Source organism: Leptidea sinapis, chromosome 4 (genome assembly GCF_905404315.1).
Source record: "Leptidea sinapis chromosome 4, ilLepSina1.1, whole genome shotgun sequence".
Taxonomy (NCBI): domain Eukaryota; kingdom Metazoa; phylum Arthropoda; class Insecta; order Lepidoptera; family Pieridae; genus Leptidea; species Leptidea sinapis.
In genome coordinates, this window is record NC_066268.1 from 7,429,361 (window position 1) to 7,442,580 (window position 13,220).

The window sequence follows — 13,220 nt, forward strand, 5'->3', positions numbered from 1 at the left end:
ACGTGAGTGTTACATATTTATCTAAATAAAAATGCATATACAATACAAATAAAATACGCAATAACCTAATGCAAAAATACTTTAGACGCGTCTTAATCCTACAAAAAGTATTTTCGTGTTACGGTGTACATAATTGAACTCCTCCGAAACGGCACGACCGATTTTCGTGTATCTTAGCGTGCATATCGGCTAGGGTGGAGAATCGGACAACGTCTATTTTTCATCCCCCTAAATGTTAAGGGTGGTCCACCCCAAATTTTTTGACATTTTTCTTTAAATTTGTTTAATTATGATTCAGCATTAAAAATATATACAACTTCAAATTTTCACCCATCTGCTATCAATACTTACTTTTGTATCGCGATTTTAATATTATTCTCATCCATCCACAGACCCGCAATAGAGATGCAATATGGCAATCGAATATAATGATTAGTGTAGCACGATAAATTTTATCTATGATATATTTGGTAGGTCTGAGAATAGGTCGTCATCTATTTTTATACCCTAAATTTTTTTTTTTTTTTTTTTTTATTACTTTATATGGCAATACAACCAATTATATTATTGTACCGGTTATGCTATTTATTGCGGCCAACCACAGAGTCAATTCACCTCAGAGACAAAAGGATAATACAAAATACAGCTGCCAATCGCCCGATCAGAGCGTAAAAAATTTCCATGCCTTGACCTATATCTGCATTCCTTAGCAATCTATTAATAAATTTTAATGTGTTTATAATAAGTTAAAAAATATTCCACAAGACTTGTCGTTAAAAGCCAATTATCACCCGACAATCTTTTGATATATTTATTATTCATACTAATGTTATAAAGAGGAAGTATTTGATTGTTTGCTTCCATTACATAGGTTCCAAAACTACTGAACTGAGTTAAAAAAAACTCTTTCACTGTTGTGAAGTTACACTATCCCCGAGTGGCATAGGCTATATTATATTTTCAAAAAAATTAGGTATCCTTACACCTTAAAAACTAACTTAAGAATTCCAATAATGTAAGACAAGCTGTAAAACTTAGCGTGCGCTGAGAAAAGTATTGATGATAGAATAAAATAATGTACTGCGATTTTGCAGAACACATTAATATTTACGATAAATATCGCCACAGCATATTATGTTATAGTTGTTCTTTTATTTTAAAAATTATATTGAAATGTCGCCAGTACTTGGTCAGTCCTGTTTGTACGCGGGCGAAGTCGCGGAGAATCAGCTAGTATCATATAAAAATGCAAAAATATCGATTAAAGATTTTCGTAACAAATCAGATAGAATTCTCGCAAAATGTTTTAATTGATATTGTGGCTTTCTATATTGGATTGTAATCGAATTTGAGGACTCAATATTCATATTGTAATCCATCTGTAGATATATAGATCTGTTTTTGCAATCCATCTATAGGCGGATGAATTGGTATTTTTTTAGATTGGTATTTGTTTGAAAGTGACTTAACTTAATAATGTCTATGTATGTTACTTAACTTAATAATGTCTATGTATGTTACTTAACTTAATAATGTCTATGTATGTTACTTAACTTAATAATGTCTATGTATGTTACTTAACTTAATAAGTCTGTGTACATTTATGTATGTATGAAGATTTGAGATTGATCGATGGATGACATAAGATCTGGATTAAAATTAACAATCGAATTCTGAAAGAAAGCGATCGGTTTGTTTTTGATGTATGTGCAAAATGTAAAGCCTAATAAAAATAAGCTTCCAAGTAAACCTTATTAAAAATCACACTTTTTAGAAACTAAGTATGGTTTTACACTAACTTCAACTTGAAACCAGAAGACCAAAAACCTTTGAGGGAGCTAAGATATATACAACCTACCCTCGGAGAAGTCAACAATTTTCTTAATCTATTGTTACAATTAATTAATGGAAAGTATAGGACAAATATGGTGGACATAAAAACTACAAAAAATTCTCCCAAATTAATTTTTAAAAATTGAACTAATACTATCGCTACAATAAAAAAAAAATAAGAAATGAAAGTATACATTAAACTTATTAATTGAAATAATTGAAACGAAAAAAAAAGTAAAACTACTTATTTGACTAATGCAGATTGAGTACCAGATAACTGCTTAACAAAAATAAATTTCTCATATAACTAAGTGACAACAGTCTTAATGAGAATAAATCTTAAGACTTAAACCTAAAACCTTAACCTTGAACCTTTTAAGGAGCAAAATGTATCTTGTCTTAATGAATGTCTTAATGAATAAATATTCAAAATTAACTAGTCATCATAAAATTGCTTCTGCATTAGGTATATATCCCTAATCCGTGTAGCCGCAGAATAAATAAATAAATTATCACAAATTGTCTGTAATGAAATGTAAAAAAGAAGCGTTCAAGATGAAGAAATGTAATAAATGATCAACTTCATTTATTCCCGCGTCACTGTGACGTCATTAGGCCTACGTACTAACTGAACGTAAAAACCCATTTTTCCATAAATGTATTCGCCTTGAGTATCGACCGGTTTTAAAGGCTATTATGAAATATGATTCCGTGTGCGGTGCAGATCAAATATGTTTAATATTTTGGGTTTTATTTTGTTAAGAATGATAAGTGATAAGATCATACCACTGGGAGGCTCCTTTGCAGAGGAAGCCGGCTAGATTATGGGTACCAAAACGGCTCCTATTTCTGCCGTGAAGCAGTAATGTGTAAGCATTACTGTGTTTCGGTCTGAAGGGCGCCGTAGCTAGTGAAATTACTGGGCAAATGACACTTAACATCTTATCTTAACATCTCAAGGTGACGAGCACAAGTGTAGTGCCTCTCAGTATTTTTTTGTTTTTCAGGAATCCTGAGCGGCACTGCATTGTAATGGGTAGGGCGTATCAATTAACATCAGCAGAAAGTGCTGCTCGTCTCGTCCCTTAATTTCATAGAAAAAATCAAACGACATTTACCATTGAAGCAATAATAAAGAGGGCTAAATATTACTAGGTAGTTCTAAAAGCAGTTTGCAAGATAAAATTAATCGTTAAATAAATATGGCTGCTTCTAAACGCATCTAAATAGTTATATTTACCTATTTGGTATAACAAAACAGAATTGATCCTTTATAATCTTAGATATTATAAAGGATCTAGCACGAAGCGTATGTTACAAAATTTGAAAGATGCCACGGACACAAGCATCTAATAGTTGCTGTAATAAAAAAACTATTGTTCTTAGGTAGTGCGGTATTTAGTTAGAGCGAAGCGGAGACCAATCCTTAATCTAAGGCTTAAAGTATAAAATATGATTATTGTCATATTATCTTACTGTATATTTCTCTCTTACTTGTATTATCATACCTTGAATTTAATGAATCAAGTTGGCGGGGAATCACCTGTTGGGTTTTCATTTTAAATGTTAATGATTATTTAATACTATGACAAAATCTTATTGTAAATATGTAGAGGATGTCTTAACCTCAGTTCAGAGAACAGAGGAATTCTTGAGAAGACTGAAACAAATTCGTGAAAAATCATCACAACAAAATAAAGAAATGATCGGATTTACAGACGGAGACAAGATCCGGAAGATCCGGCTCCAATTAAACGTAGATGTTGTAAATTATACTAATTTGGTGCAATTTCTAAGTGTAAATATGAAAAGTGTGCACAATATTAATGAGTTAACTTCTATGGTTACAAATGCTGTAAAAATATAAATGATATGTTAAAATGCAGTATAAAATAACCGTATTTATATCATAGTACTTATATTTACTTATAAGGAACTGTCAACATATTATTAAATCTTCAAACTTATTCCCCGTTGAGTAATGACTTAAGATCACTGGAAGCAAGATCTTCAAAAGCTTGGTTGCGGTTCCCGCGTCCTCCATAAGTTATTGTACTAAATTATTATTTTACTGCTGCCCTTACAATTTTCTTTTTGCGCCCAGACAAAGGGAAAGGGCTTCCCTCCGGGATAACGACGGGAGGGAGGTGGTGAATGCTCATACATACCAAACGTAGCCTAAGTCTGCGTTGGTTATGTGGGACTCGCGTAAAACCTAAGTGCCTACTCACTAAACACCACCTGAGGTTGGATTTGGTCAAGTGCCCTCTAATCCTTCATCGAATACGACTTTCTAGGGGAGAGAGAGGCACAGCTGCCCGCGACTTCGTCCGCAGTCCAAGTCGCAGGAAAAATCTGTATATATATATATTTAAGAGATTTCCACGTATATAGACACTCATCACGATATCTCTGGAACCATTAGAGCTAAAACTTGAAATTTGGTAGGAATATTCTTTTCACCGAGCAGAGGATTTTCCCAAAATTCCATCCGCAAGAGTTTTTTTTATTATGAACAGAACAACGTCTGTCGGGTCAACTAGTATATTATATGGAGTGACTTTTAAATAAGTGATTTCATTCCAATTTCCTATAGATAAATTTGAATTTAAATTCGCAATACTAAAATACTCAAGAAATACTTGATTAAACCTACAAAGACTTAAGTATTAGTAATAGTTTTTTTAAATACAAAAATAAAAACAAATCATCTCAACAAAAACGCTTACTAAAGATCAGATTAGCATTGTTAGGCATGAGGCTGATGACCGTGGTACCGGATATTTGGTAACTTCCCATAGCGGTTGTTGGTATTCAACATAATTATTATTAAGTAAATTTAGATGTTTCATCATCGGACCTATTTATAACTATTATGTAGGTAACTTAGAGAGGTTTGAAAAATAAAGAACTTACATTGATACAAATTAAATTAGTAACCAATATTTATTAACGATGCGGTACTCGAACTCGAATGGCAATCCGTGTGCTCTTACCAACTGAACCAACCGTTCGAGTGACGCATGGATCGTAAATCTTGGTTGTCTTGTTCAACTCTCAGGTTGTGGCTCCTTGATTACCTGCTCAACACCAATTGTTGCATATTAAGAAATTGACTTGAGATGTCGCTCTTTCCAATATAAACAATTTGTTATATTTAAAGTAATATCCCTTACTTTTGGGATTAATTTTACAAATAAAATTTGTAACCAAAATTTTTGAACGATGCGGGGCTTGAAACTTACTGTGACCTTTAATATCCAATTATGGATTTAAGGTTTCAAGATATTTGAATGTATTCAATATATATCTTAACCTAATATCCTTTATGTCATTAAAAATAGACATATATTATTATATTTATACTAGCTAACCCAACAAACGTTGTATTGTCATATAAGAAGAAATTAAAATTTTTTGGGGTTTATAAATAAGATGACGACTGATTCTCAGACTAATATATCATACATAAAATTTATCGTACTACAATAATTATTATATTCGATTGCTATCTAGAAACGCTATTGCGAATCTGCGGATGGAACTGAATAAGTAATATAAAAACCGCGATAAAAAATAGGTGTCGATCGTAAAGGTTTGAAAATTTTGGGTTGCATGCATCTTTAAATTTTGCATCATAAAATAATAAATTATTTTATTGAAAATTAAAAAAAAATTGGGGGTGGACCTTTGTGTGGTGCACCCTTAACATTTAGGGGGATGAAAAATAGATGTTGTCGGATTGTCCACCCTAGCCGATATGCACGCTAAGATTCACGAAAATCGGTCGAGCCGTTTCGGAGGAGTTCAATTACGTTCACCGTGACACGTAAGCAACTTTACAAATCTGAGAGTAGAACATTTACAATAAAGATTAAAAAGTGTTTTTCATGAAACAACTTAAAAGGTATTAAGTGCCTTTGTTTGGTTGTTTTTAAACAACTCAATTAAGTATTTTATCCTTGTTTTGGCGATGGCCAGTCTGACCTGATTTTGCTGGTAACCAACATTCTCTCACCACAAAGGTCGAGGGCGATATGATCAAAGAACTCTTTATGTTTTACTTGATTTACGCGAAATAATTTGCCCTCAACAGAAATAATATAATCTGAGTTAGACTTCCTTATGCTATTTATCTATGGTGCTGGGTGTAGAAGAATTAAGTTCTTGATAAATACTATATTAACTTTCCGAAATCGGCAAGTGACCCCGTGCTGCGGTATGCCGTAAATCGTAGCTATTTTTGCGCGCGGGTAGTGACCTGTCAATGTGAATTATTTTACGTGTATTAACAGTTTTCTTATAATTATGATGATTTGAGTGAATGTATAAGATAGCTATTGAAACAAGCTATAAGACCATACAATATTTTATTAAAACCATAATATAAACCGAATGAGGGTCAGAACGTGGTCAGGGCCTAGTGTGCCATACGGCACTTCCGATTCTGGTGTATCTGAAACATCTTGTGACATATGGAACTTCCCGATTTCGGAAATATAATCACCTTATAATTATAAATATTAAAATTACCTAGTTATTATTTCATTAGTTGCTTGTTAAGACATACTACTTCCTACTTACTAATGCTTAAAAATAATTACTTAACTTCACTACAGATGCAAATAAAAAAAAGTGTGTGTGTACTTTTGTACGCACGTAAGAAGTTATTCTTCTTTGGCGTAATAAAACAAAACTCCTATATTCCTATTTTACGTTTGTAGAAAAAACAATATTGTATTATATTATATTATAAAAAAAAATATATATTTATACAGCTAGAGAGATTTTTTAAACTTGTATATAAATTCAAATTAAATATTAAAATTTATTTATTCTCGTCCATTGGTTGTGGTTCAGTAGACAAATGAGCTACAAGAAAAATGATTTGATACAAATGGTCCAGTTGACCAGCTAACGTCGGGCTGTCGAATTTTGGCGCCAAAATCTGATAATTTTTCCGCGCCAATAGAAGTATAAATTCAAATGGTCAGTTCTGTCATCCAGGTTTCAATTATATTTTCCTTCCAGATGCCTGCGTACGATAATGAAGGAGCGACGATATCCGTCGAGGATATTCGCGATGCCCAGCTGGCCAAGATAGACGAAGATCTGGCGACGAGGAGGAACAGAATGCTAAAACCCCAGAAGTCTACGATTGCTTCTAGAAAACGCCAAGCAGTCTGCGTGCGACGTGCTCACAAGAAATACGGGCCAAAAAATAATCCAAATGTCATTTTGGATGGGTTGAATATGACAGTTCCTAAAGGTGCCATGTAAGTATCAAAGAGGATGTAAATACTTATAAGAGGTGGGACTGCCTAAGTAAAAATCGAAATTTAGCTTATGAGACGTGCAGTGTTTTGACATAAGACATAGTAGTAATTACAGTATGGCGATTGGCGACGAAGTATAATCCGGCTAAGTTTGAAAGCGAACAGTTGCTTAAAACGTAGTGGATTTCGGCTATCTCCGATTTTTGCAAGATTATAGTCCGTCATCTGTCAATCTATCAATGCCTGCACGTTTCATACAATCGAGTGAATCGCTTTTTTCTTAGAGAGTTTTTCTAGGCTGGTAAGTATATTAGAAGCTTTACAAGTTTCATTCTTACGAACGCATCCAAAATCTGACTTTTCAATTTATTTTTATATTATTTAGAATCAAGATCTAGGCCCGATTTTACCATTGAACTAGAACGGGATTAGAACACTTTTAACTAAGCTTAAAAAAAAAACTGTAAACGAGTTAACAGATTCAACTCACATTTCACCATCATAAACTAAACGCAATGCTGACCGGCCAATTTTGGACGTTCAACATAATATTTGATCGCGTTCTCTTGCTGTCATTATCGTAATAGAAACTTTGACATCTAAGAATTTCGATTCTGTTCATACTCATCGATGACAGTGTTGACAGGTATTTAATTCATTCTATTGTTTATGACTTTTAAACTCAGTTCACGTCAACACGCTCAACAGGTATTGGTGGAATCGCTTTGTGTTTGATCGAGATCAAGACTGGCATTTGAACTTACGTAAACCGAGTTTTGTTAAACTCAGTTTGAACTGTTATTGTACTTAACATCATCTAATACATATAGAATAGATCTAATCTGTCATATTCGTACAAATAAATCTATTTGTTTTTCCATTTTATCTGCTATCGGCTTCCAGCTCTCATCATATTGTGTTTAAGGGTATATTAGCTTAGATTGGTTGCGATTCTATTGAACCACAAAACTGTTTTAGGAAACTTAACTAAATAGTTTCATATGTCTAGGCGTAGTATTTGCCATTTAAGCTAAATTTTCTATAAACTTAAAAGGTTCTTAGCAAATTTATTTTTGTGTTTTTGAGTCTTTTCTTTCCTGCTACTTCCGGTCATACAGTCGACATCGCCTTGGAATTTATGAATTTCTATGCTTCTTGCGAACCAGTGTGTACTCAACTTGGTTCTTCATTCTCTAATACGATCTTGATTATCATACGTGGCTCCATAGAGCCACTATGCAATTTCCAAAAGCATATTCGATTAAATATAGAAATCGGTTCTAAGTTGGGATCTATGTTGGATCATAAAATGAATAATAAAACATTTATATCTAATCAATAACGCTTCGACGAGTTTTGATTTAGATGATTTGCAATGGAGTGGGCTATGCTCGGAGTTTCCCTACGAGATCGAATCAGAAATGAGTAGATCCGTAGGAGAACCTAAGTCATCGACATAGCCCAATGATTGTGCAACCGAAGTTGCAGTGGGCAGGGAACATAGCTCGATGCATAGATGGCCGTTGGGACAGTAAGGTCCTCGAATGGTGACCACATACCGGAAGGCGTAGTGTTAGTAGGTAACAAGATGGACCGACGATCAAGATCGCTGGAGTAGGTTGTATGAGGGCAGCGCAGGCCCGATCGTCAGCCTTTGCCAGCCATCGATGGCCTTTGTCCAGCAGTGGACGTCTTCCTTTGAATGATGACATATCGTGATATTTTCGTGGTATTTTCGTGCTATTACTGCTTTGTTTTTTAAGTTTTCATTGTTTCGTTATTAATAGTTTTGTAGTTTCTATTGTTCTGTGTCGCTATAATAGTTCTGTTAGAAATATCTATACTCTTTGTACTTAAGCTAGATGCTTTCCTTGATTTTTCATCATTATAATAAAAGTAATCAGCACCACAAGACACCTTTACCTACATCAATAAATTATACAGAAAAAAATAAATCGTAGTTTATTTTTAATAATATTAGGATATTATTTAATGATGATTGTTTTGCACACCGTAACAAAGCGACGATGTGACGTCATCGACGTTAGATCCAGGGGGTCTATTATTAAAATCGAAAGCCGAAGTTTCGGTCCGAAACGAAAGAACGACGAACCTCGAATTAAATCCTATTACCAAAGAACTTCGGATCCGAATAGTGCGGACGGATTTCTTATCGGAACCATAGAAATGACCATATAAAACCCAGTTGTAGTTACGATCATAATAATAATTTGATTCAGTCTCGTTCCAGATTATGGCGAGACAACACGTCCTGAGGATGCCTCGTGTAGAGGCGAAACACGTGTCGAATTGTTTTAAAAAACAAATATTGGCGGAATTAACATTAAAGAAAACTTAAATTATTTGTATGATCATAATAATGTCAAGTAAATTTGGGAATTAGGTAAACGAAAGACAAAATGTCTAATCGCGAACTTCGAAACGATATTCGGATTCGAAATACTTTCGTAATAGGAAAATATCAGCGGCGTGCATTGCTTTTCTGCAAGGTAGGCACTGAAGTTCTAACTAGTCATAGTTGAGCCTGGAGATTGTCTACCGTAGGTATTTAGGAAAATTAATGAGTTTAATACAAGTTTGGTTATAAAATAACGGAACCAAATTAAACTAAATTAACTTTAACACTATATTTACACAGACACTCTCTCTCACACACACAATTAATTGTAAATTGTAAAATTTGGTTTTTAATCATTTCTGTTTATTTCTATATTGTTTACTAAATAAAATGTATCTGCAAGGAAGTTGCGAGATATTCCCAATACATTGTCCTAAGACAACTTACTGGGAAGTCTCAACCACTAAAAATGTATATGTAATCTTTGAAATAAACGAAATTTATTTATTATTTATTTAGGTTCAGAACGAGGTAGGCACTGCATAATTGCACGCCCCTGTGTAACCGGGTAGTTACCAAACTCCCAAGCGTAGTGTTGTCAGGTCTTTGTCTTTAAATGAGAAGAAGCGCTATTTGCATGCGAGGATTGGTAATATTTTGCCCCCTGCTCCATAAAATATATAATGTCTATGGCAACCGTAAATAATCAAAACCTTTACAGCTACGGTCTTCTGGGTGCATCTGGATGTGGAAAGACAACCCTTTTGTCCTGTATTGTTGGCAGACGAAGATTGAATTCTGGAGAAATCTGGGTGCTTGGTGGAAGACCTGGGGGGCCCGGCAGTGGAGTTCCTGGGCCAAGAATTGGTTATATGCCACAGGTAAATTATCAACAATTTTCCTTTCTTTTTTTATTAATTTATTAGAAAATGCAAAGGTTTCATAGCAATTAAAACCACTGTGGTTTGTACTATTGCTAGATAAGTTTTCACCTACAAGTTAACAACAACATAAACTTCATAATCGTTAGAATTAATAGTAAGTTTATAACACATAATACTTAGAATAAGGATTAGTCTCCGCTGCGCTCCAACTAGATAGCGCACTACCTAAGAACAATAGCCTTTTTATTACGGCAACTATTAGATGTTTGTGTGCGTGGCATTTTGACACTCAATTACATCTTTCAAATTTGTAACATACGCTTCGTGTTATTTTACATTAAAATTAATAAAATAAAAATACTTACTGATGATATGCGATCCCAGTGTCTTTCTTTTTTCTTGTAGTATTATTTTTACAAAGTTTTACTACGCAACCCGGCATTTCAATTATTAGCAAAGTTTAACAGAAGATGTGGCACCTCAATGTCACACATTGTTCGAGACTGGCTTGAGTATGCCCACTTCGGCGTAGTACTAGTTGCCGCACTTTGCAACTACGCCTGTAGTATCTAGTCAGAGCGCAGTGGAGACCAATTCTTAATCTAAGTATTGATTATTGATAAAGATATGATTGTCATAATTATCGTTCGTGACGTTTAGCGCCATTTATTGCATCGGAGGTGGGTTTTTACTGTAAACAGAAAATTCACTGACAGTGTCCTCTTCTTTTTATGTATGTGTTGTTTTGGGTTGCAATTTGGACGTTATTGGATCTCAGGTAGTTTGTAGTTTTAGTCGGTAATAAGTATTAGATTTACAGCTGTAAAATCGTCAAAAAATTGAATTTAGAACTAACATCTATTTTAAGCAATTCACACTCACACACACAAATCGTTTCACACACACACGAATTCACAGTGTCATACAAATCGCGAGTGTAAGACGCAGCTTGTCACGCACACTAAACTATTATTCCTGGCCTGTTTTTATCGATTGTCTTACAGCAAGAGACTCTAACTAGACGTATAAAATATGATACAAGCTTTATAGTCTACATTACATAAATTGCACTACGAATATTGTAGAAAAAATAAATGTATTGCTTTCAAAACTAAAATTTAAAATAGATATAAGTATTGTAAAGAATTTATCTTCTCAAAGACTGGAAAAAAAACTCACTCTTGCATTGAAAACCTTGAAAGTTAACATTACGGACTTAAAACAAAAATTCAACTAAAAATATTCAATCTTAAAATTCGACACAGAAATCCTCGCTCCGTAATAAACTCTAAACCAGTCCAATTAATATTAAAATTGAATTTTAAATAAGAAGATATAAGGAAAAGATTGTTATAAATAACTTTCGTTCAAGTTGTAGGCCTAATTGAATCAAGTTTCAATAAACTTTTTTCATTTTCAGGAAGTCGCTTTGTTCGGAGAGTTCTCCATGAGAGAGACAATGATATATTTTGGATGGATATCAGGGATGTCGACGAAAGAAGTTGAGGAGAAAGTTGACTTTCTTGTCGATCTACTGCAGCTGCCAAACCCTGGAAAGTAAGTGTGATGTTTCTTTTCTTTTCTTTCTTCTCTTCGTGTACTTCGTTAAGGTCTTACTTGTCCTATAAGGCCCTTCGTATCGATGCAACCGGCTGCATACATATTATTCTTTAGTTCCAATAGTTGGCTGAAAACTTTTAAATACTTTTCAGAATCATATGAATTTCGTTGGTACAACTCTTACCTTTATAAATATTGTAGGCAGGTGAAGAACCTGTCAGGTGGACAGCAGAGGAGAGTTTCACTGGCTGCTGCGTTGCTACATGAACCTGAGTTGCTCATCCTCGATGAACCAACCGTTGGAGTGGATCCTGTGCTCAGACAGAGGTAATTATAAACTATACGATACTATTTTAGGTATATCAACTATTGGTGTAAAATTATTGATTTGTAATCAGTTAAGTTCTAAAAATTGCCGAGAGATGGCACTGTGCATTTTTTACATCGCGAAAGTCTTACATTAATGTTAAGTATATGTTCAGAAATTTTAAAGAACTTCTTTCTTCTGATGTTGCGGATGTCTATCGGTTGTTTCACCTCTTCCCAATTCCTAAATCCTATCACGAAGAGCATCTTGCCCGTTTGCCTAATCTTTCACATATAAAAAACTATTATTTAAAAAGTGAAGCCCAGAGGCACGGAGTATGTGCAAAATACAAAGTGCTATGTACCAAAGACGATGTAAATACTAAGTAATAAGAAGTGGGTCTGCCTAAGTAACAATTAAAATTTCGAATTATAATCCGGCTAAGTTCAAAAGCGAACAGTTGCTCTTAACGTAGTGGATTTCTGCTGTCTCCGTTTTTTACAAGATTATAACCGTCATCTGTCAATCTGTCAATGACTGCACGTTCCATACAATCAAGTGAATCGCTTTTTTTTACGGCCGTTCCCAACATACTATCTACAGATAGAGATAAATTACTACCTTCTACTGTCAGTAATTAGCTGTCAATAATCTCAAGCTGTCCTAATATACCCGATAAGTCATTCTTATCGCCTTAAATGGGACGCGTGAATTGCGATTTACATACAAATATCGCTGGTAAGCTATACGTCGTCCCATTGACAGACAGCGTGTACGGATAAGGTGAGTTACCGTCCGCGTCGGTAAGTTTATTGGGAGATAAGAGTCAACGATAGTTACGATTTTTATCTGAAGTAAGAGATAGACTGAATTCAAATTCAAATATTTTTATTCAAAATATGATGTAACAGCACTTATTGAAAGTAAAGAAAAACTACCACCCATTCCAAAATGAATGCCTCAGGCCTGAGAAGAAGGGCGCAACAAACTCAGTGTTGGGA

At 34.2% G+C, this 13,220-nt stretch overlaps 1 protein-coding gene across 2 annotated transcripts in view; it reads left to right on the forward strand.

Annotated features, from left to right (window-relative positions):
- LOC126979705 (ABC transporter G family member 23) overlaps positions 1–13,220 on the forward strand; it is an 88,934-nt gene that overhangs the window by 50,858 nt on the left and 24,856 nt on the right. For both annotated transcript variants that reach the window (XM_050829171.1, XM_050829172.1), the window contains 4 exons: positions 6,865–7,109; positions 10,190–10,349; positions 11,773–11,909; positions 12,114–12,239. In XM_050829171.1, coding sequence (XP_050685128.1) covers positions 6,865–7,109; positions 10,190–10,349; positions 11,773–11,909; positions 12,114–12,239 — 668 coding nt within the window. The remainder of the gene's footprint in view (positions 1–6,864; positions 7,110–10,189; positions 10,350–11,772; positions 11,910–12,113; positions 12,240–13,220) is intronic.